This window comes from Bidens hawaiensis, unplaced genomic scaffold, assembly GCF_021521415.1.
Source record: "Bidens hawaiensis isolate Kalapana, Puna unplaced genomic scaffold, B.hawaiensis_p1.1 tig00006594_1, whole genome shotgun sequence".
Lineage (NCBI taxonomy): Eukaryota > Viridiplantae > Streptophyta > Magnoliopsida > Asterales > Asteraceae > Bidens > Bidens hawaiensis.
In genome coordinates, this window is record NW_027491444.1 from 216,929 (window position 1) to 239,122 (window position 22,194).

Consider the following 22,194-nt stretch of genomic DNA (forward strand, 5'->3'; position numbering starts at 1 on the left):
GATGAGTTTATGGACATGTTGGAAACCATGTCTGGGTGACGATGCATCATCTACATCTATCATATAAATGGTGGGATATTGAAGTCTCGTAATATGATCATGGTCTGATCAGGGTATCTCTAAGAGGGTGTGTGCTCTTAGTATAATCGTGATTTGACATGATTCACGTTATATAGGATCGTTATATGGTTTGATTTTGTTTCATTATAAGATGAAACTTCAAATGGAGAGGGTATTAGGATATTTGTTTGGCACACATGTGATTAGATATGCATATCTTGTCAAAGACCTATGTTGTATCCATATTATCTTGATATGTGGTCACATTTCAATTGTTGGCCAATGGATATGTCGAAGATGCCCACATCACTTCATGAGGCCTTTTCTTTTGTATGTATTTGTGCATATTTGGTCACACATTGTGGAATTCACTTCTTACTTTTGGTGACAATAAATTTAAACTTGTGAATTGTGATACATATAGTAGATATAATTATTCACATGGTCATATCCTAGATCTCCAATCATAAGACATGATGTTTAAATGATCAACAACGGATCAAATTATTAATAAATACTGGACAAAAACATTATGACCGAACCATACATCGACTGACACCTAAATGCGTGTAGTCAAAAGTTATGATTGTATCAAAAGTTAAAAGAATCTTATATAAGAAGAATCACAGTTTGTGATTGTATCATGCATAAGTGGTCCAATACTCCAATGTGCATGCAAAAATGTTGTAAATAGTTTAACATGTGTGAAGAACCAAGCAATCGAAGAACAATGATGCATGGATAATGCGGTTGTGATCATTTTTGGAGTGTAACATTCCTATTGTTATTGTAATACACCTGGAACATTTCATTCCATATTGTAATAATAATTTTACGCTGGTACATATCCAACGTTATTTTTAAATATAGGATCTAGATACTGTAAATTTGTTGAATAAGGGTTAAAAGTGTAAATTATAAACTTTGGTGGCCAAAATAAATTAGTTGGTTCTAATCTTTTATAGACATAAAAAAATGATTAATAACTGTTAGAAACCATTGATGGCAGTCGTGTGGTTAAAGCAAGAAAGTGATAATCTGTGTTCTTATTGGTTTTGAGTAATTATTAGTAATTTATGTAAATTTAATTTATGAAAACTTAGAGAAACTAAGGCATCATTAGGTGTATAGACAACAAAAGTTAATGCATAAGATTTATATTTATAAAACCAAGAACTAACACGGCCATGGGTGGCTGCTCATTTTGGTTTATCACAAGTAGATGTTCACAAACTTGTTTGGGTTGAAACCGGTTTGGGTTAGTCAACAAAAGTCAAAACCGGTTTATGATCGGTTTCGGTTCGGATTGAAACCGATTTCTTGACCAGGTTACGATCAGTTTCGGTTCGGGTTCTACTAACATACCCGTGATATGTACCTTATCAGATAATAGTAATGGGGGCGTGCGTATGATAATGGCGACGAGAGTGAGCAAGTGAGTGAATGAGAGTAAAACACACAATTAAGAAATTTCTATTGAAGTAGTGTATGAGATTATTAACAAGTTACAACACATGTATTGTATGTGTAGCGTTGTTAACTACATGTACAATCGTATCTACAATGACGTTAGGTAGTGATCCTTTTATGGGATCACTTGATGTCGCTATCACCATTGATAGCGATTGACAACTTCTTCTTAGGACCACTTTATTGTTGCTCTATGTTGATGTTGCTTGTTTTTAAATTGCTTTGTTATTTTAACGGTGTTACCCTTAAACATACTGACTCTCATTGATAAAAACAAGTATTTAAAAAGCATGTAAATAGAAGAGAACCAACTATACATACTATACATGATAAAACTAGTTTCACATAACTAATTTTCAAAAACAATGGTCTAAGTTAGTTACCACCTTTACTTTCACCTAAGCTTAAAACATAATTGTAGGCAATGTGATCTTAACCAACCCTAGATCTTAAATTTTCATCATTCAAAAGTCATGTTTGCGCCTAATATCATCCACACTAGCCTTAGCAATTTTGACTTTTTTAATACATATTTTTTAATAAGTTTTATTTAAAATAATAAAATATAGATTTTAAAGAACAATTTATTTATCTTTATCTTTTATACAATTATCTAACCGTTAATGAGGATGACGATGATTGTGAATTTCTTTTCCTTTGGTAATTGTAAACTTGATACATTCAACACTCAAATATCTTAAACCTTTTATACACTTCTATTTAAATGACTTTTGATTATAAAATTATGTAGTTTTGAATTACTTGTTAAGGTAAAGTTATATTTTAAAAATCGATTTAAACCGTACTATATTTCTAGTTGTACATTTTCTGAGCCCAACCCTGTACCGTATAAAACTTGATTGCAAACTTTGCCATCTTTTGAATTTTTTTGACAAAAAAGGGAATAAAAACTATCCATAGATAATTCAAAATATAACACGCATCAAATATTCACAAAAGGGTATTTTCGTCCATTTTCTCATGATTATCATGTACACCCCTAACCCAAACCCAAACCCAAACCCAAACCCAAACACAAACACAAACACAAACACAAACACAAACACAAACACAAACACAAACACAAACACAAACACAAACACCACCATGTAGTTTTAGATTATATTTTGAGATGAAGTTTTATTTTAAAACCAATCGATAATAAGCTGTTCAAAATGTTCGCGGCTTGAAGCTCAGGCCCGTGGCTCGTTCGATAAAAACTCGAATAAAACCAGATAAAGAAACTTGATTTAAAACAATCTGAGCTGAGTCGGATCATTTTTGTAACCGAACCAAAATCGACCTAAGCTCGTCTCAAGTCATGGCTCGCCTCGTAGGCTCAATCTTATGCTCGTTTAACTTCAAAATTGAGCTAGAGCCTAGCTAAGCTGCCTCGTTTAATTTCAAACTCGAACTCGAAACCACCGTGGCTCGACTCGTGAACAACACTGAGTCCGATAATACCGGTTGTACGCTTACTAAGCAGTAAGCCCAACCCAGTACAAAAGTACAGTATAAAAACTAGTATTTAAAACATTAATTACAAACTTTATTACTTGTTTTCTTTTGACAACTATGTTTGCAATTTTGAGATAATTCAAATTTCAAAATATACAAGGCTACAAAACTAATAATAATAATAATAATAATAATAATAATAATAATAATAATAATAATAATAATAATAATAATAATAATAATAATAATAAATTAATAATAATAATACATTCATAAAGGGTATTTTCGTCCGTTTTCTTGTAAATTAAAATTACCAAGTACACCCCAAACCCAAACCCATATTCACTTTCAACATAAACACAAAACAACGCCTCCATCTGCACACACATCCAATTCAATTCAATTCCATTCAATTAAACTCGCCGCCGACGGAATATTCCAATATTCCGATCACTTAGGGCTTTGACTCGTCAACTCCGTCAAACACCTTTCTCAATTCCACCTTCCGTTACCGTTTCCGTTAGGGTTTCAATAATAATAATATTATTACTAAGTTATTATTATTGTTATTATTATGCCGAAGAGTTCGAGAAGCAAATCGCACAAGCAAAGCAAGCATAGTTCGAAGGAGTATTACTCAGGCTCAGATGAAGATGTGAAGCCGAAGGATAGAAGTATTAATGGTGGTAAGGAGGATGCTAGGGTTTCAGTTAGGGTTTCAAAGGATAATAAGTATGGCAATGGTGGTAGTGATAGGTGGAGTAGTGATGATAAAGGATTGGTTATTAATGTGGATGATAATAATAATAATATTAATAAGGAGGAGGTGGTGGTGGTGAAGTTGAAATCGGGCGGTGAGTCGAAGAGTAAGAGTAGGAAGCATGATGGTGAGAGCGAGAGGTTAACGGGCGAAAAGAGGAAGTCGGAGGATGGTAAGAGGAAGTCGGAGAAGGAGTCTGGGAGGAAGGATAAGGAATATAAGGAGTCGAAGGAGAGGGAGCGTGGGTCGGAGAAGAGGAAAGGGCATGGTGATAAGTACGAGGCGGAGGGGTCGGTGAAGCAGGGGGAGAGTCAGTCGAGCAAGAAAGGAAAGGAGATTACTGGTATGGATAATATGTCGTAACTTACTATTATTGTTATTATTAAGATTGTTAATTTGTGCATTTTGTTGAAGTTTTGGTTTGAATTTTTAAAGGTGCAAACATGTTGATATTGATAGTTATATCACAGTCTGTGGTTATTTTGTTATGTTTTGTGGACTAGTGCATTGTAGGAAAGTTAGTGTTTTATGCGCATATGGTGTGCTTGGTAGTTGCAAGGTTGAGAATTTGTGCATTTTGTTAAAGTTTTTGATTTGAGTTATTAAAGCTGCAAACTTGAGCATTTAGTTAGTGGGAATATGGTTTGTAGTAAAATGAGGAAAAGAGGCAATGCTAACCTTAGTAGTAACTTATGTGCATATGATATGCTTGGTTTGCAAGATTGCTAATTTTGTGCATTTTGTTGAAGTTTTGTTAAAGCTGCAAACATGAGCATTAAGTATTGAAAATTTGGTTTGTTGTAAAATGAGGAAAAGAGACAATGCTAACCGTAGTAGTAACTTATGTGCATATGGTATGTTTGGTTGAAAGATTGCTAATTTGTGCATTTTGTTGAAGTTTTCATTTGCATTAATTAATCTGCAAAGTGCAAACATGAGCATTAAGTTAATAGGAGTTTGATTGGTAGTAAAATGAGGAAAAGAGACAATGCTAACCTTAGTAGTGGCTTATGTGCATATGTATGTTTGGTTGCAACTTGCAAGATTGCTAACTTGTGCTTTTTGTTGAAGTTTGATTCGAATTATGAAAGCTGCAAATATGAGAATTTAGTTACTGGGAATTTGGTTTGTTGTAAAATGAGGAAAAGAGGCAATGCTAACCTTGGTAGTAACTTATGTGCATATGATATGTTTGGTTGCAACTTGCAAGATTGCTAATTTGTGCTTTTTGTTGAACTTTTGATTTGAATTATCAAACCTGCAAACATGAGCATTAAGTACTGGGAGTTTGACATGTAGTAAAATGAGGAAAAGAGGCAATGCTAACCTTAGTAGTTATCTCTCAGTGTGTTGACATTTTAGGTGTTACTAACTGCTTGTCTGGATATACTTGGCTTTCACTTTTAACACCTTTAGAGTTACATCCCATGTGGTCCGCATAATCTTACCTAATTTGTGGCTTTTTATTTTTTCTGCCTTTACATTTGCACAGTGCCTCGTTTCATCATTAAATCAAGATATCACTAGCTGAAAGCTTATAGCAAGCTAGCTTGTAGTCTTGTATTATGAATCTTTTGTGAGCCCATCTATGAGTAAAATACCAAGAACAATCCTTTGATGCTAGAAAAGGAACATGTTTTCTGGTCTGTTATTAATTATTATATCTTCATGCATATCAGCATATTTTTATACACAATCAAGCATTTTTAGAACGTTTTTCTCGTGACATTCTAGTCCATGGCATCCCATCATATGCATCACATGCATATTATTCTTGTGCTTCTCAATACTCTTCATGTGGTTAATAATTCTATACGATATTATGGTAGACAGAGCATTTGATGTAGACTAAGAGTGCATAGAGATTAAACATATTACATTCTGAAAGCTTAATCAATTACCATGAACTTTTGTTCAGCAAGAATTACTTTTTCAAGAACACCTTTTGGGAATGTTATATAAAAGTCAACACTGATTAGTTTTTCTATATGCAAATCATATAATGACATTTAAGTTATTTGGATTTCAAAAGTTATTAAAGTTATTTGCTTTCTAATTGTTTTTTTTAATGTTCTACTAGAATGGTCAATAGAAGAAGAGTTAAGAAACCCTGAGTTAGAAAAGGAGCTTGAGAAAAGGATGAGAAGAAGAGGAGAAGCTTCTAGTGTAAAAGATAAATATCAAGATGATACAAAAGAAACCGAAGATAGATACTTATCTACAAGAAATGACCGTTCCAAAGACGAAAGACATAAAAATGAAGAGTATGGAGACATTAAAGAATCCCGAAAAAAAGACGAAAAACATCGGGAAGACGGTGATCACGATAGAAAAAGTCGTGATGTTAAACACCGGGGTGAAAGTGGAAGATACAGCAAACACAAGGATGACAAATATTATGAAGATAAGTATAGTGAAGATGGAAATAAAGAAACCAAATATAAAGAGGATAAATATATGGACACTAGTGATAAAGATGAAAGAAGTAGGGATCGTAAACGCAGACAAGATGATGATAGAGATTATAAGCATAAGGAAGAGAAGAGAGCACGTGATTCCAAACGTTCAAGGGATGATAGTGATAGGAAAGCAAATAATCGGGACGGAAGCCCGGTTTATGATGATCGTGCAGCTAGATATAAAGATGATAAAGATAGAAAAAGAGGTTATGAAAAAAACGAATCTAGTCATTATAGATCCCGTAGTAGCATTAAAGAACGGCCTGAATCAGAAAAGAGATTGAGTGCTAAAGCTGAATCGGCTTCTGAATGGGGAAGATCCAGTTCTCGTTATGCTGACGTGGAAATTGCGTCCAATCATAGCCGTCGTAGGAGTTCACCCAGTTCAACAAGAGATCATCATAGGTAAATCTTTGTTGTTTATTTATAATTATTGTTATTTTCTATGCCTGAATAATAAAGATCGTGTAACATTTATCAGGGTTTCAAAGCAAGAAGAAACCAAGTATCAGGATTATTATGAAGATCGATCCCGACATAATGCTCACTCAAGTAAAGATTACGACTCTGCCCCTGGGCAATCAGACAAGAAAGTCACATTAAAGGATGACGGTTACGTGGGTGGTGATTTATCAGGGGAAAAACGAGCAAGGCCCGAATCCCCATCATCAACGAGTAACGAACGCAGGAACTTGATTAAGACTGATGCTAGAAAAAGTCTTGATCTTGAAGAACCGGGCCCACGAACCGGTGGATCTAAAGATAATGTTAAAGATGGTAAAGGAAGCCGGGAACTGGTTAACGAAGTCGATAACGATAATTTATCGGTTTCGTCACCGTACATGAAAAATTCTCATTATTCTGGTAATACAAAGTCTCACCTACCACCTCCATCTCCATCTCCATCTCCATCTATGTTTGAAGATGACAGAAGCAAGTCAAACAATAGGCACCGGAGGATGGTTGACCCGAACATGAACAGAGGTCAAAGTCAAAGCCAAGGTAATTGGAACAACAACGTTTCAAATTGGCCTTCCCCGATGGTGACTGGCGGTTACATCCCGTTCCAGCATGTTCCACCACCAATGTTTCATCCTCTTATGCCTCAATTTCCACCACAAATATTTGGTAGACCACCAATGAATGTCAACCCTGGTTTACCTTACCATGCTCCTGATCATTCCCGACCACCTTCGTTGCATGGGTGGGATGCTAACAACGCTGTATTTGGTGATGAATCTCACTTATATGGTCGGCTTGATTGGGACCATAGGTCCCAAATGAGCAACCGAGGGTGGGACCAAAGTGGCACGGATGTGCATTCGGGTCACCGACATGATGAAAACTGGACTGGACCGACAGGCCAGCCTGATGAAGGTGAACAGAACCAACCCGATAATCTGCCCGAGACTTTGAATCTTGATAAAAACGAGCCTGCGACTCAAAAAGTAACCGAAAGCCCTCAAATTTTTGAGGCTGTTAAGGAAATCAACAGTGCTATTATTTCAGCAGTGTATCTTTCTAAGGTTGATGTATCTAAAGATCTTACTCAACCTGAGTTGTATGAGGAATGCTCAAACATGATTGATTTGGATCCGGAAGCATCATTATCTGATGAATTCGACTGCAAGATTTTGTTTTTAGAGGTAAAGATATGTTTCTTTTAACTTAATTATTCCGCTTAGATAAATATACTTAGTTTTTTCTTTCTATATGTTACAGGAAGGTGCAGATGTTGATGTTATTGATAGTGCTTCACTATTTTCTGTCACGAATGATTCTGTTTTTCAGGTTTGTATCTTTTGCTATAAACTTAAATGCATTAATTATGAACAGTAGTCTTTTTTTTATAATAAAAATATGAACTTTATTTTGAGATTTGTTATTGTGTGTTTTAGAAAGCGATGCTTCTTTACAAGAAGCAAAAGGAAGAGTTTGATCTCACGGAAACTGATAAAGAGAAAGGTGGTTCAGACGATGACAAGTCAGCAGATGAGGTGGCTGCTGAGGTGGATCACGAGGATTCTAAGGAAAATGATGAACCACTGAACAAACCTGAGGAACCAACGAATATGGAGGTGGATCACGATGTTCTGAAGCAAGAGGAAGAGGATGAGGCTGTAAAGCAAGAGGAAGAGGATGAGGCTGTAAAGCAAGAGGAAGAAGATGATGACAAGTCGGGAAGTGATGAGAAGAATGGTGGTGGTGGTGTTGTGTCTACTGCTGACGTGGCAGTGACACCAACAGAGTCAGTTGAGTTTGGGTCAGTAAATCTAAATCGGATACATCACCATTCTCCTGAAAGTACACATTGAGACAATTTTTTTTTATATTTGTGCCTTTAAAATGCCATTTTATTCCTGGCTCTAGCTTATTATCGTTGCTTCTTGATTAATAAACTCTTGCTCGTTCTATAGTTTGCTTGTGTGGTTGTGTTGCTTGTTGTTTGCAGGTGGTTGGTCAACTTGCATTGACCATGTCTTTGACCAATCTTGCACCGCAGCAATGGTATCTTATCAGGTGAGTTTTAGAATCAGATATGATTACAACTGTTTTAGTTATAAACAAGACTGTTAACCCAATAATACACATTCTTTTAAGTTAAAATCATTTTCGAGTAAACTGCGATTTTCATTTATGTGGTTTGTCCAAATCTTCGGTTTTAGTCCAATAGTTTCAAATTTGTGATTTTCATCTCTGTGGTTTCATTTCACTTGCAATTTAACCCAAATTCATTAGCCCCGTTAAGTCTGGTCGTTAATACCATCAGCGTACGTACCCTTCACGTGAGGGGCAGTTTTGTCTTTTTCCCCCAAATACACCCCAATTGAGAGGAGCTTGCGAGTTACGACTGGGGTTGTTGAGAAAAAGGACAAAAATGTCCTCACGTGAGGGACTCTCTGATGTGTTTAACTATCAAACTTAACGAGGTTAACGAATTCGGGTTTAATTGCAAGTGAATTGAAACCACATGGACGAAAATCGTAAAGTTGCAACTATTGGACTAAAACCGCAAATTTGGAAAAACTACAGGGACAAAAACCGCAGTTCACTCATTGTTTTTTATTGACAAGTATTTGATACTTTATAACAGCCTTTTAATTACTTGTTTAAGAATTATTAACGGGTGAAAAAGATAAGGGTTTTGAGAGAAGAATACGGGTTAAAGGGTGTGTGAATTTGGTTAATCAAAGGTAATTGCTATAAAAAAAACTAAGTGATTTTTGGTATACCCTTGAAATAATAAGTTTTGTTGAATATTTTCTCTTATGAAAACCCAATATATTAAGTTTTGACTGTAGGTTATAATAGTTTTGACATTAATATGACCTTTAACTTAAGGTTTCAAAAAGAAATGTTTGGTTGTGGTAAATGACTAAATATGGCTAAGTTGCTATATAATTTTATTAAGTCAAAAGAATGAAGTAAAAGCAAAGTTGTATACCAAATACTAGCGAAGTTATACAAACTTATTTTTTGAGATTTTGTTAATCTAACTATGACTTCAAAATACAAGCCACTATTTACCTACTTTTGCTTTGCTTCATACTAATGAAAGTTATATTCTATATCATACATACTATGTTATACTTAACTATTTGTATATGACAAATCTTTATATATTCATCTTGATACCGCTAAGCTACATCACCTTTCCAATCCTTTCTAGCATCATTACCCTATCTTGTTCAGTTCACAACTTGCCTCAATGCTTGATGGATGTATACGATTATCCTTTGGTATATTCTGTGATTGAGCCTTGCTTGTTCTTTAGTACTTGGCGGAGGTGGACAACAAAACCGGTTCCTGGAACCGGTTCGGTGGAACCGAACCGGAACCGAACCGGTTCCTACCCGTTTTTCGTAGGAACCGGTTCGGTTCCGTTTCAACCCGACGATCCGGGACCGGTTTGACATTTTTGGAGGTGGACCGGGTAGGAACCGGAACCGAACCGGAACCGGTTCGACCGGAACCGGTTCGGAACCGGTTCTAGCCGTTGGAGTAGTTCTAGCCGTTGGGAAACGGTTTTATGGCCGTTTTTGACCGTTGGGGTCAAAAATGGCCGTTTTTTGGCTCCCCAAACACCCCACTACTAGTATAAATAGGTATTTGGTGTAATGGGTTCATCACAACACTCAAAACGCAAACCCGAACGCAAAAAAATACAAAAAAACGCTATTACAACGTTCTGAGTTCTCTAATCTCTTGTTTTCTCTTCTTCTATATTCATATTTGTTGTTATGGCTGCCTCACAATCATCGGTTGGTCAAGGTTCCACCGCCGGACCAAGTTTCGTTCGTATTGTACCTCATAATCGTAATCAAGAGATTTGGTGCAATTGGGATTTGGTTGAATTGAGTGACCATTCATTGAAGGCTCGGTGCAAGTTTTGTGGGATTTATTTAAACCCACTTTCGAATTCAAATTTGAAGAAACACATCGAAAGACCGTATTGCAGGGCGTTGAAACAGAACGTCGAGTCGCAACAAACGCAAATGGATAGTGAAGGCGGAATATTTACATACCAAATTGATCGAGTTCAAGATCGTATGGCGAAGTTTGTGATTCAAGAAGCTTTGCCGTTTAGCCACTTCGACAACCCTCGCTTAACCGCCATGATTCGAGATACGCTTCAACCACAATACACTCACGTAAGTCGTCATACTCTTAAACGTTATTGTTTAAAATTGTGGAAGAAGGCCAAAGATGTACTAATTGCATATTTTGAAAATATAAATACGGGAATAAACTTAACTAGTGATGTTTGGTCGGCTCCACATGGTCTACCCGAATCTTATCTTTGTGTCACCGCTCATTGGGTAGACCCGTCATCGTGGGAAATGATGAAACGCACCATTGCTTTCGAACTCTTTGAGTATCCACATACGGGAGATAATTTGTTTGAAATTTTAGATTATGTTATAAAAACTTATAAACTAGAAAATAAAATATTTTCAATTGCATTTGATAACGCGTCGAATAATACATCGGCGGTTGATAAATTAAAATTAAAATATACGCCGATTTGCAATGGTGTATTTTTTCACTCAAGGTGTGTTGCACATATCATTAATTTAATCGTGCAAGACGGACTTGCTTCGGATGAGGTTACATCGGTTATAAACGATTTTAGAGTAATGCTACATGAAGTTTTTAAGAAAAGTAAAAAAAGACAAATGGATTATAGAAAATTTTGTAAAGATACGGGAAGAAAAGCTTTGGGAGCTAATTGGGATGTACCTCATCGATGGAATTCCACTTGCATAATGTTTCAAAGTGCTTTGAAACAAAGAGAAACTTTACAAATGTTTCATTCTAGTCTTGCCGAGAATGATTTGGCAATCCCCTTTTCAAATGAGAATTGGGAAATTATCAATGACTTATCGACTTTTCTTGAAGTTTTTAAAACATCAACTACGAAACTATCGGGATCGTATTATCCGACAAGTCCCTTGGTTCTTTCGGAGTTATTTTTAATAGTTAACAATCTTAAAGAATTTGAAAATAAAAGTCCAATGTTTTCAAACATCATATTACCAATGAAGTTTAAATTAAAAAAATACTTTCTTGAATTGCCACCGATTTTTACTTGCGCCGCCGCTTTAAACCCAATGTTATATGTTACGGGGGTTGAATGTGTGATAGACGAAATTTTTTCAGCCTTAGATATGCATGAAGTTGACCCAAACTTTTCAACAGAGGCACAAAATGATTTTAACTTGAATTTTAAATTTATGTATGACTTTTATATAAATAAATATGGGTCAAACATACACATGCCTACGCCGGGGGGTCTTCATCAAGTTCAAGTGCTACTAGAGTACGAGACCCCATGATTAGCCTTATGAACACCGTTCGCAACGTAACGGCTAAAAAACAAAGGGGTAACACCCCTTCAAGCGAACTAGGAAGGTATAGTGCATATGATTTCTCTACCGGTTTATCCGAAGAGGAATATGGCACTTTTGATGTTTTGGCTTGGTGGAAGGTAAAGGAAACCGAGTTTCCGATTCTTGCCACCATGGCCCGTGATTTACTAACCGCCCAAGCTTCTACGGTAGCTTCGGAATCTGCTTTTTCTCTTAGTGGCAGGGTAATATCGGTGAGAAGAACAAGACTGAATTCGGAGTCGGTGGAGATGTGCATTTGCTTGAAGGATCACTTGGACTCAATCGATCGTGTTCAACACGTAACCACTCTGGAAGACGAAACACCACTTGATGTTCGAGTGCACGACGAACAAGAAGGCGTTTCTACAAGTAATTCTGATGAATAAGTCGCCACTCAATAATTACGACGAACAAGAAGGCTTTTCTAGAAATAATATGTCACAACTTTATATTTATAAGTTTAATGTTTTGTTAGTTTGTTTTTGAATATTTTAAAACATGTAACCTTTTTTTTGAACTTCTTAAAGTAAATAAAATGAATTTTATGTTAATTGTTTTTTTTATTTAAATAGTTATACAAATACGAATCGTATAACACCGCTGTTGATTATAATTCAGTATTTGACTTGCGTAAGCCAAAAGACTATAATACATAGCAAACTCAACAAATGTAACACGATACAGATTTAAGTTCACCATTACACGATACACGATACAGACTAATCAATTCAAACACGCTGACACTCATAGCATTAAGTTCAATATGTTGTTTACCATTGCTCTGTGGGTGAACAACAAAAGTAGCATGAGCCTCTTCAGAAATCAGAAGAACACAAATCATCACCTACACAAGCAGCGGAAACGAAAAACGAAAAAAAAAAAAATATTTTACACTGTAACCGGTTGGAACCGGTTACAGTGTAAGAACCGGTTTAGGAACCGGTCAGAACCGGTTCCACCGGTTCCGGGTCCGAGGGTTGGGGAACCGGTTCGGTTCCCTAACCGGTTCGACCATGGAACTGGTTTAAACAGTGATGTTGACTAATGGAACCGGTTCTGAACCGGTTCCGGTTCCTTTGACCAACCCGATTTGATCACCGCGTCAAAATTGAATACTTGAATACCTTTTGCCTTTGCAACTACACTTAATATAAGTCACATGGGTAGGACACCTAATCTTTCGTGATTAATGATAACTTCGGTCTCATTAAAGGTGTCTCCGAAGTTGCATAGTTGTTATTGTCTTGGCCCTAAATATGCCACCATGTACCACGTACCAAGGTTGGTAAACATGAGAAAAAAAACATGCGTCTTATCAGAGAATACGAATTTGAAGTTGTCCATTGACGCCACTAGCTCATCCATTGCCTTCCCACTTTTCGATCTTAGTCTTTACGCCTCATGGTGTACTAGAAGGCTTGCTTACTAGATAATAACGTCGATATAAGCGCATGAAATCTATAATTCTCTAAGAATGGTGTCAAAATTCTCAATGCATCATCCGTTCAAAACTAATCTAAGTTATAACTCAATTCGGTTATGTTATATTTCTTTTATGGAATTTTACATTAAAAAAAATTAGTGAATCAAATGGTTGTTCTCACAAGGTTACAAATAGGCCAGGGAATGTTTCTAAACCATAAAATTCAATTTGAAAATCAAATTAAGAAAACAGTAATTTCAAAACTAATCATCATTAATAAAAGTTGAAGGAAAATGTTGCAACTTATAAGCCTTATATAGGCATGTCAAACTAGAGGTGCAAATGTTGGTTTTACAACATCGATTACTAATCGTACCTGGTTACATGTCAAACGGTCAAAATCGTTTATTGTCAATAACTAGTTACAATTCATAACCGTTATCTTTTTAGTGAAAAAAAGTTATCAATCTTTGTACCTAATTAACCTTACTGATCTATTGAAATTAACCTTATTAACACAAACCTTATTATCCTTATGAAATTAATATGTTTCGGTTAACCAGTTGTCAAAATCCCTAGCTTGTCTCTAACCTACACTAAATATTGATTACGGATGAGCTTGTGGCACCAGTACCGAATCATGTACCGTCGATACCAACCTTTTTGGGGCTTCGTGATCGGTACAAAACCAATAATTTATCTAGTTTTTGCCTTTGGTACCGGTACCGGTACCGTTCCGATACCCAATTTTGGTAATTTTCGGTATCGGTATTTTCAATACCGAGCTCATCCCTAATACCGGTTACAAACAGTTTCTACTATACCGGTTACTAACCCGTTTGTATCTATGGTTAACCAAAAAAATCAGTGTCAAACCAAATAGAGATGTACAAAAAAACCAGTTTGAAACCGGTTCACTGCAAACCGACCCGAACCGATTCGTCAAAAAAACTGGTTGCAGCCAAACCGGGTCTCAAACCGACTCAGACCGCCGGTTCTATCACCAGGTCCCCTTCTGAACTACCAATCCGTTATAACCGGACCGGTTTGAGAAAAATCAGGTTAAAACGGTTCTAAACTGAACCGAATCAATTTGGACCAGTTTGACCTTTCATGCTTCTAAACTGGTTTTTAAACCGAACTGGTTCGATTTGACAAATAAAAAAACGATTTTGTAGACCTCTAAAAGCAAAGTAAGTTTGAGATTATTATTAGTTAGGCCCAATACTCAATATTTGGGCCTTAGTATTCATTCTGTATACTTACTTGTACAACACTCTTCTGCTTGGTTTCCGATCACCATCTCCGCCGTCTGTTACCGCCAGGTATATTATTATTATTACACTGCTCAATTTCTCGATCTATCTTCCGATTTAATTTCATTTTTACGGTTTACTTTACGATTAGTTAATAAGTTCGCCTGCTTGTGATTTGTGCATTAAGATCTAGGGTTTATTATAGTGTTAGTGTAATTGTAAATACATTTCGAAATTATAGCGTAAATTACATATATAGGTATCTAGTTTATGATTATTTATTTGAAAAAAAATGTTAACAGGTGTAACATTTGGATTTATGTATGCAGAGCCACTAGCTAAGGATAATACTGATTTACTTGTAAATTGTTATTCTATCATTTTATTATTTGATATGTGGAAGTAACAGGATGTTGTTAAACCGATATTAGTTGCTATCGGTTGATATCTTGCTTGCTTTAAATTAGTTCTACGTTGTCGGTTGTGTTTGCTTGACAAACTTTCTATATAAGTCATGCACTCATGCTGTTATTATTTAAAAAAAAAAATTGTTAGCTGGAAGGTTTTAATGATTAAAAGAGTAAATGAGATCGCAATTGCTTGTTCTATGCGTACATAACACCGTGTTTGATTGAAATGTCAATCTTTTTGAATGCTGTAATTATGTATCTACATGAGGTAGACAATAGATGCAGTGTTTTTACTGATTTCGTGGATAATTCGTACTATTCAAATGATTTACAATGAGTTTTGGTATGTTTATTTATGCTCATCTGATGTTATCCAATACAATGAAATGATGAATACATACATCTTATTGTTGCTAGTCTTGTTTGATTGATAGTTATTCATCATATCATATATATAAACCGTAGTTAAGATGATGAAATGAAGCACTAATTTTAACAAAAGCGTATCATGTCATGACATTAATCTTTCAATGTGGTGTTAGTTATTCTGAAACAGCCAAGTGTTAAGGGTAGGAAAAAAGTAGTAATAATAAGAAACGGAAAAGAGTAGAAAGTGTGGTATTTGTGCGTCCAGTTTTTTACATGAGATGTATAACCGGAGGTGATAACCATTAGTGTTTATATCAAATGTTATTTCATCAAGTTGAGGAACGAATAGAGCTACGGTGCAATGCTTTGGTTACAAATTGCTTCATAAATCTACTAGTTAAGAGTTACTTGTGAAAGTGAATGTTTGTTTGTGTGTGTGTGTATTTATCTTTATGGTGCTATGACTTTATGCATATCATATGGCTTATTAGAATATTGAAATTAGGATAACGGTCACTGAACATATATAAGTCGTTCCACGTCTTTTCTTCTTAGGATGAATGCAGAATATAAACTAGACATGATCATTGAAGCCTGTTAACCATGTATTTTAACTAATCAACTGCATAAAAAGACTAAAGATTAATCCACCAATTATCGGGTCTATCTTTTCTGCACCTCAGTTGCTGTTAGCCTGCTACAACCTATGATCACTTTTCTCAGCTGACTTTGTTATTGTGTTGTATTGAGTGCAGTGGTTAATATGTTTTTGGTGTTTATTTATCGCTTCTTTTACCCTTCTAATGTTGATCACTTTCATTTCCTCGTGATACAGCCAACTTTGATCTTCTTGAGGGTGAATCAATACAATCCGCCATCTCAGTCTACGCTGTAATCACCCAACAACCTCAGGTAGAGACATTAGCACCGTTTCCATTATTTTTCACTCTTTTGACTCTCGGATCGAATATGTGAACATATAAACGGTAATTAACAGGAATTATGATGGATGGAGGCACACCTAACTTCAAAACCTGGAATATAATATACCCTGTTTACATTAACTCAAAGAAGACTGTTGCTGAAGGTAGAAGAATCTCTGCATCAAAAGCATGTGAAAACCCTACTGCTTTAGAAATTGGCGATTGTTGTGGCCATCTCAAAATCCCTTTTGCCATCGAGGTTTTTTCTCTTTTAAAGTTTACATATTTACTTAATTGTAATTTGTATCTGTAAACATTTGTAACGGTTTTAAAGATTGACAAGGCGTATCCACGGGATTTCATGCATGTTGGGAGGGTTCGTGTTTTGCTGAAAAGACCAGATGGGAGTCCGTCTAATCCCCTTATAACTTCCAGTAAGCATAATTCTCCTATCTATTACATTTTGCTATGATGTCGTTACATGATATTCTGTAAATAATTGCGGTTTGTTTTGATGGTGTCAGAAAAACAGCTGATGATTCGTATTGCTGAACTGGTTCCTCGACACCCGGGTAGATTGAAGAAACAAGAAACTGCTTCAAAATCTGCCGCGTCTGCTTCAAACGCTGGTGCGCCTGCAAAGTCCGGCAAGGGTGGGAAGAAGAAGAGATAAGTTTATTAATGTCGTGTGTAACCTTTAGTTGAGATTTGCTTAAGCCGTTTGGTCAGTCAGTGAGATAAGATGTTTTGTATCTTGTGGATGTTTGTAATTGAACATGTTTCTAAAATACATATAACCGTGAACTAAGCAGAATAAAAGCCTTGGGTCGGGTTTGATTTTAAGTTTATGTTTGGTTCATCATAGGATGAAATTTTTTTCATTCTAGCGTTCTCTTTCGATCGTTGAGTTAGATCGACGAAGAAATAGAAAAAATCTGTTTGATGAAGAAATCAAAACCTGATCTAAAGCTGAAACATACCGAAACTGAAACCATAGACTATGTCACTATACCAGCGATTAATTTCTACAATTTTCGTTCAAACGTTCTCTTTCGATCGTATGAAAAGGGTCGTTCGCAAACACTCTAGTAAGTAAAGTAACAATGAATTTCTACTTCAATCTATTGGGACATTTACTGCTGTTGAAGACAACTAATTTTTCTTGTTTAATCAGTTAACCTTTAAAAAGAAAAAAAATTTCACCAGTTAACCATAAATCTCTTTTGGTAGTTATGAATTATGATCATGACAACCATTATCGGGAACCTGTTTTGACACGATAATACATGTTTAGCAAAAAGTACACTATACAATTTTAACTTTTTTCAAAAATAATTAAAATAGGAGGCTACAGTTAATTGTTTCTCTTTCTAGAAACATAAACTGCCACGCTCGGCCCAAAGGCAAGTGTTAAACGAGCCGTTTTCATGTTTGTTACTTCGCGTCGTCTCTGACTTGTTAAACACAATAAGACATGATTTGCCAGCCCCGAAATTTAATCTACCCGTATATCAATTTTAGTCAAGCAACACTCTTATCATTTGGTAAACATCTTTCTGTATATTTTTTAAAGTTTACATTATGTAAGTCATATCAAAATGGGGATGTAGCTCATATGGTAGAGCGCTCGCTTCGCATGCGAGAGGCACGGGGTTCGATTCCCCGCATCTCCAAATTTTTTTATATATTTTTTCGTTCGACAATTTTTTAGCTTCCTCTGTCTTGTTTCTTCACACCACACACTTTATTCGTACCCGTTAACCATTCCTTTGCAGCATATATGGCAGTGTTTCGAAGGGTACGTCCAATGCATGGTTATTGAAAGACCCCACACGCGGGTTGCAATTTTTTTTATTTTTTTTTATTTATTTGCCAAATTTTATAAAAAGTGCAGAATTTTGAGAACCTTGTTGTCTGGCATTTATTTTTGTTTGGTTTTGGAGACTAGATTAAGGTCAAAATACAAGATTAAGTATCGGTTCTACCGAGTGTTTTCGAACGGGCCCGGAAGATGGGGTGTACCCGGAAAAAGTCAACACCGGGCGACAAGGTGTGGGTCAAACCACGAGGTCAATGGGGAAAAATGCTAGCCTTATTGAAGTCAAGTTTATCGGCAAGCAACCATAAGATATATAAATCATGGATATGTGATTGTTATGCAATTTGTCTTGTAACTAAAAGTTAGAACAAATGTCATATTATCAAATTAAACATTACGTCGAAATAGAAGGCAAACAGGCAACGATTGTTTATGTCATATTAATTGTGTAGTTTATGTGTTAACTTTGATTTTTGTGGTTCACATGGTAGCATTCCAAGTTCACAACAAAGATTACAAACCCGGAATATATAAAACTTGTTGAAGAGAAAAATAAATAAACAAAAGTGAACACTTGAGAAATAAGCGTCGTATAGGCTCGGATTATACTACCACTTCTAGATCCCGGACTTTGGTATGTATCACAAAGTTTGGAAACGCTTGAGTGATCTCCCTGTGACAAAACATATTACTCTTTAATCAACAGAATCAGGTAAATCACAGTTAGTGTACGGCTGTACCGCCCCTTGAAGGTTTACTTATTCGGATTTTGTAGAATAAAATGTTATAGAATAAGATAAAATGTTAAATTATGAAAATGGAAATTAGAACTTGCCTTAAAAGAGGAAGTGTCATAATTTTTTAAAATGGATGGATTTTTTGAAACAAATATTTTCCACTCTTCTAAATCAATCTTTCCATCTCCATTTAGATCTGCATCCTGAATTGACTGAAAAAAAAAAAGAGTCAAAGAAAAAGTCAAAACTGAAGACTCAAAATAAAAAATTAAAAATTCAAACTCACCTTATTCACTATGCCTTCAACTGCATCATCTGATAAATCAACATTCATTTCACTCAACAAAGCCAAAACCATCTCCTTCAGCTTCAAATTATAAAACATTTCCGATATCAGAGTCAATAAAAAGTCAACCTTTGACTAAATGTCAAAAATTTTAGAAGGCTCGTTTATATTTACCTCTTCACGTTCTATGCAACCGTTATGCTTCAAGTCATATAACTTAAACCTGACTGTAACCAAATAATAAAATGTGTCAAAAGCTTCAAGGATAGTCAAGTTTGACTTTTAAAGTCAAACCAATTCATTTTGGTTATATACTTATAGATCTTACATTCAATTTTACATTCAATCTTACATTCATGTATCTTACATTCAATTTTTTTTGATTCGGGTGCATCGGGATGGAAAACATTTAGAGAGCGAACAAATTCGTCAAACTCTATGACTCCGTTTTTTTTCATGTCAAATGTATCAAACAGCTACAAAATGCAAGCAAGAAATCAAAAAAAAAAAATTGAATTAATATTTCTAACTAAAAATATTTATTATATTTACTCACTCTATCAGCAAAAAAATTCTTCATGCTGCTATCGCTAAAAAGCGCAAGTAAAAACTCTTCCTGTTAATAAAATCACAAAAAAACTAACTTCTTAATCTTTTATCTAACGATTAATAACGTTACTTAAAGTTGTAATAACCAAATAATAAGATCTAGCACCTTGTGAATACGGCCATCTTCAACAATGGCATAGCTTAATCGCTCGAAAAGATCATATAACGCCTCTATTTCATTAATAGTAACTGTAAAACAAAAAATAAAAAATATATATACGATCATATTTTTTCATCCGAAATTTATGTCAAAACATGGTTTTGTTATTGTTACTAACATGATGTCTCGGAAGCAAGACGTGCGTATAGTATAGCTCGACTCGGGTTCTTAAGTTTCTTCAAGAAACAACAACATTCTTTTATGGTCATATTTGTCATTGTCAAGTAGTGATGCATATACACCTATGATCAAAACATCCATTCCCATTTTTAGCAAATACCCAAATGAATAAATAAATAAAGGAAAATTGGTTTTTATTGGTCCAAATTATTTTTTTTTGGTCATTGTCGGACCCAACTAACGAATTGGTCACTGATGGTCCCAACTTTCAATGTATTTGTTCCTAACGGTCCGCGGCTAACAGAATCCTAACGTCGTTAGTTTCAGGTAGCCGGAAAAACGCTTTTGGCCGAGAAAGGCAATTGTTTTGCAGGAAAACACCACCTGAACACCGCCGCCACCACCAATTGACTCACCGCCAACCAACCACCATCACTTAAGCACCATCAACTGATTCCGACGATGGTTCTAGGGTTCCGGCAACCTCAATAATTGAGGCTTTTACTAGAAAAGGTTCCTAAAGGTACGATACGAAGTTACCATGATGTTTGGGACAAAATTGTTGAGTTTTCAGGAAAAAATGTGTGTTTTCCGGCCTAAAATGTTTTTCCGGCGACCTGAAACTAACGACGTTAGAATTCTGTTAGTCGCGGACTGTTAGGAACAAATACATTAAAAGTTGGGACCGTTAGCAGCCAATTCGTTAGTTGGGACCGGCAGTGACCAAAAGACGATAATTATGACCAATAAAAACCAATTTTCCATAAATAAATAAAATAACTCAATCAACCATTCAATATTCTTGAACTGGAATCAAATTATCAAGTTTTCATAAATCATATATCAAGAAACGCGCGCGCATACACACACATACGTACCTGAAGATTACAAGTTAATGCAAAGATGTGTAGCAATGAGGTTAATAATAATAATCTTGTGGATTTGATTTGTTCTTCTAACTTCTTCTGAAAAACTATTGCTTGTTAATGACTAATGAACTTAGATCAAGGTTTGTCATGATCTGTCAAATATGTCAACTCCATTTTTTTAATATTGAAAAGAGCACTAGTCACGTTGATTTGAATATATATAATATTCCAGTTTTACTTTTGGATCTTGTTTCAATTATTTCATTTTTTTTAATGAGCAATGACTTTCTTGAGATGGCTAATTGTCGGTGGCGGACTTACCATATATCCAGGGTACTTTTGTTGCGTAGTGCAAAATTTGTTTACTTTTTACCATTTTCTGTATCATGAAACGAATAAGAGAAAATTAGAACAAACATTGCATAAAGAGTGAAAATGAGAACGCTTCATCGGAATTTTTTTCCGGCTATATGTATAGTTGCAGGTAGAAAGCACTATAACTTTTTTCCTGTGTTTTTTATTGAATTAAGAATATAAAATATTTTTAATTGATAAGAGAGAAATTTGGATTTCTATTATGTATTTATACACTTGTTATTATTTACTTTAATACTTTTACTTTATTGTTTTATTGATATTATATTCTTTTTTTTATGCATTTATATTATATTTTTAATTCAGTAAAAAAAATGTATGATGAGTTTGGTTTTGTACTTTTCTTGAGTTTTTTAAGTTTCCCGAGGTAAGATGAAAGCACTATAACTTTTTTCCTGTGTTTTTTATTGAATTAAGAATATAAAATATTTTTAATTGATAAGACAGAAATTTGGATTTCTATTATGTATTTATACACTTGTTATTTTTAAGTTAAACCTTATTTACTTTAATACTTTTACTTTATTGTTTTATTGATATTATATTCTTTTTTTTATGCATTTATATTATATTTTTAATTCAGTAAAAAAAATTCACAGTGTAACGAACATAAATAAAGATATAGATATATTATACTACTTTTGTTAAAAATGTTGTTTTAGCCATAGATTGACACATTGTTTTGTTATTCTTTTATAACTTTAAATTATAGTGGCATCTATATTTTGTTATATATTGTT

The 22,194-nt window shown here is 34.9% G+C and overlaps 2 protein-coding genes, 1 long non-coding RNA gene and 1 other non-coding gene across 5 annotated transcripts; 3 read left to right on the plus strand and 1 right to left on the minus strand.

Moving 5' to 3' along the window:
• The first annotated feature begins 3,232 nt into the window (after window positions 1–3,232).
• Window positions 3,233–9,314, plus strand: LOC143633005 (uncharacterized). The gene is made up of 6 exons (XM_077101390.1): window positions 3,233–4,091; window positions 5,829–6,612; window positions 6,689–7,853; window positions 7,930–7,998; window positions 8,106–8,807; window positions 9,256–9,314. Exons 1-5 carry the CDS (start codon window positions 3,563–3,565, stop codon window positions 8,520–8,522), a joined length of 2,964 nt encoding a protein of 987 aa, XP_076957505.1. The 5' UTR covers window positions 3,233–3,562; the 3' UTR covers window positions 8,523–8,807; window positions 9,256–9,314.
• Window positions 9,315–14,774: 5,460 nt separating this feature from the next.
• On the plus strand, window positions 14,775–17,322 carry LOC143632993 (signal recognition particle 19 kDa protein-like). Of its 2 annotated transcripts, XM_077101382.1 has the most exons (5): window positions 14,805–14,846; window positions 16,392–16,468; window positions 16,554–16,738; window positions 16,814–16,913; window positions 17,004–17,322. In XM_077101382.1, the coding sequence occupies exons 3-5, from the start codon at window positions 16,559–16,561 to the stop codon at window positions 17,150–17,152; spliced, it is 429 nt and encodes a 142-aa protein (XP_076957497.1). In that variant the 5' UTR covers window positions 14,805–14,846; window positions 16,392–16,468; window positions 16,554–16,558; the 3' UTR covers window positions 17,153–17,322. The 2 variants fall into 2 exon arrangements, with proteins under 2 accessions (XP_076957498.1, XP_076957497.1); XM_077101383.1 differs by lacking the exon at window positions 16,392–16,468 and having other exon boundaries at window positions 14,775–14,846.
• A 757-nt stretch (window positions 17,323–18,079) lies between these two features.
• Window positions 18,080–18,152, plus strand: TRNAA-CGC (transfer RNA alanine (anticodon CGC)). The gene has a single exon. It is a non-coding gene; the product is annotated as a tRNA-Ala (tRNA).
• Window positions 18,153–19,688: 1,536 nt separating this feature from the next.
• Window positions 19,689–21,101, minus strand: LOC143632994 (uncharacterized). Its single transcript, XR_013153609.1, has 3 exons — window positions 21,001–21,101; window positions 19,878–20,332; window positions 19,689–19,797 (listed from the first exon to the last, which is right to left on the minus strand). It is a non-coding gene; the product is annotated as an uncharacterized LOC143632994 (long non-coding RNA).
• Between the last annotated feature and the right edge of the window lie 1,093 nt (window positions 21,102–22,194).

Bases quoted from the DNA above. Each gene is read 5' to 3' on its own strand.
- LOC143633005 (XM_077101390.1), top strand. From the start codon at position 3,563: ATGCCGAAGAGTTCGAGAAGCAAATCGCACAAGCAAAGCAAGCATAGT. The intron at 6,613-6,688 runs GTAAATCTTTGT...AACATTTATCAG, and splicing joins TCAACAAGAGATCATCATAG to GGTTTCAAAGCAAGAAGAAA. The intron at 7,999-8,105 runs GTTTGTATCTTT...TGTGTGTTTTAG, and splicing joins CGAATGATTCTGTTTTTCAG to AAAGCGATGCTTCTTTACAA.
- LOC143632993 (XM_077101383.1), top strand. From the start codon at position 16,559: ATGATGGATGGAGGCACACCTAACTTCAAAACCTGGAATATAATATAC. The intron at 16,739-16,813 runs GTTTTTTCTCTT...ACGGTTTTAAAG, and splicing joins AAATCCCTTTTGCCATCGAG to ATTGACAAGGCGTATCCACG. The intron at 16,914-17,003 runs GTAAGCATAATT...TGATGGTGTCAG, and splicing joins TAATCCCCTTATAACTTCCA to AAAAACAGCTGATGATTCGT.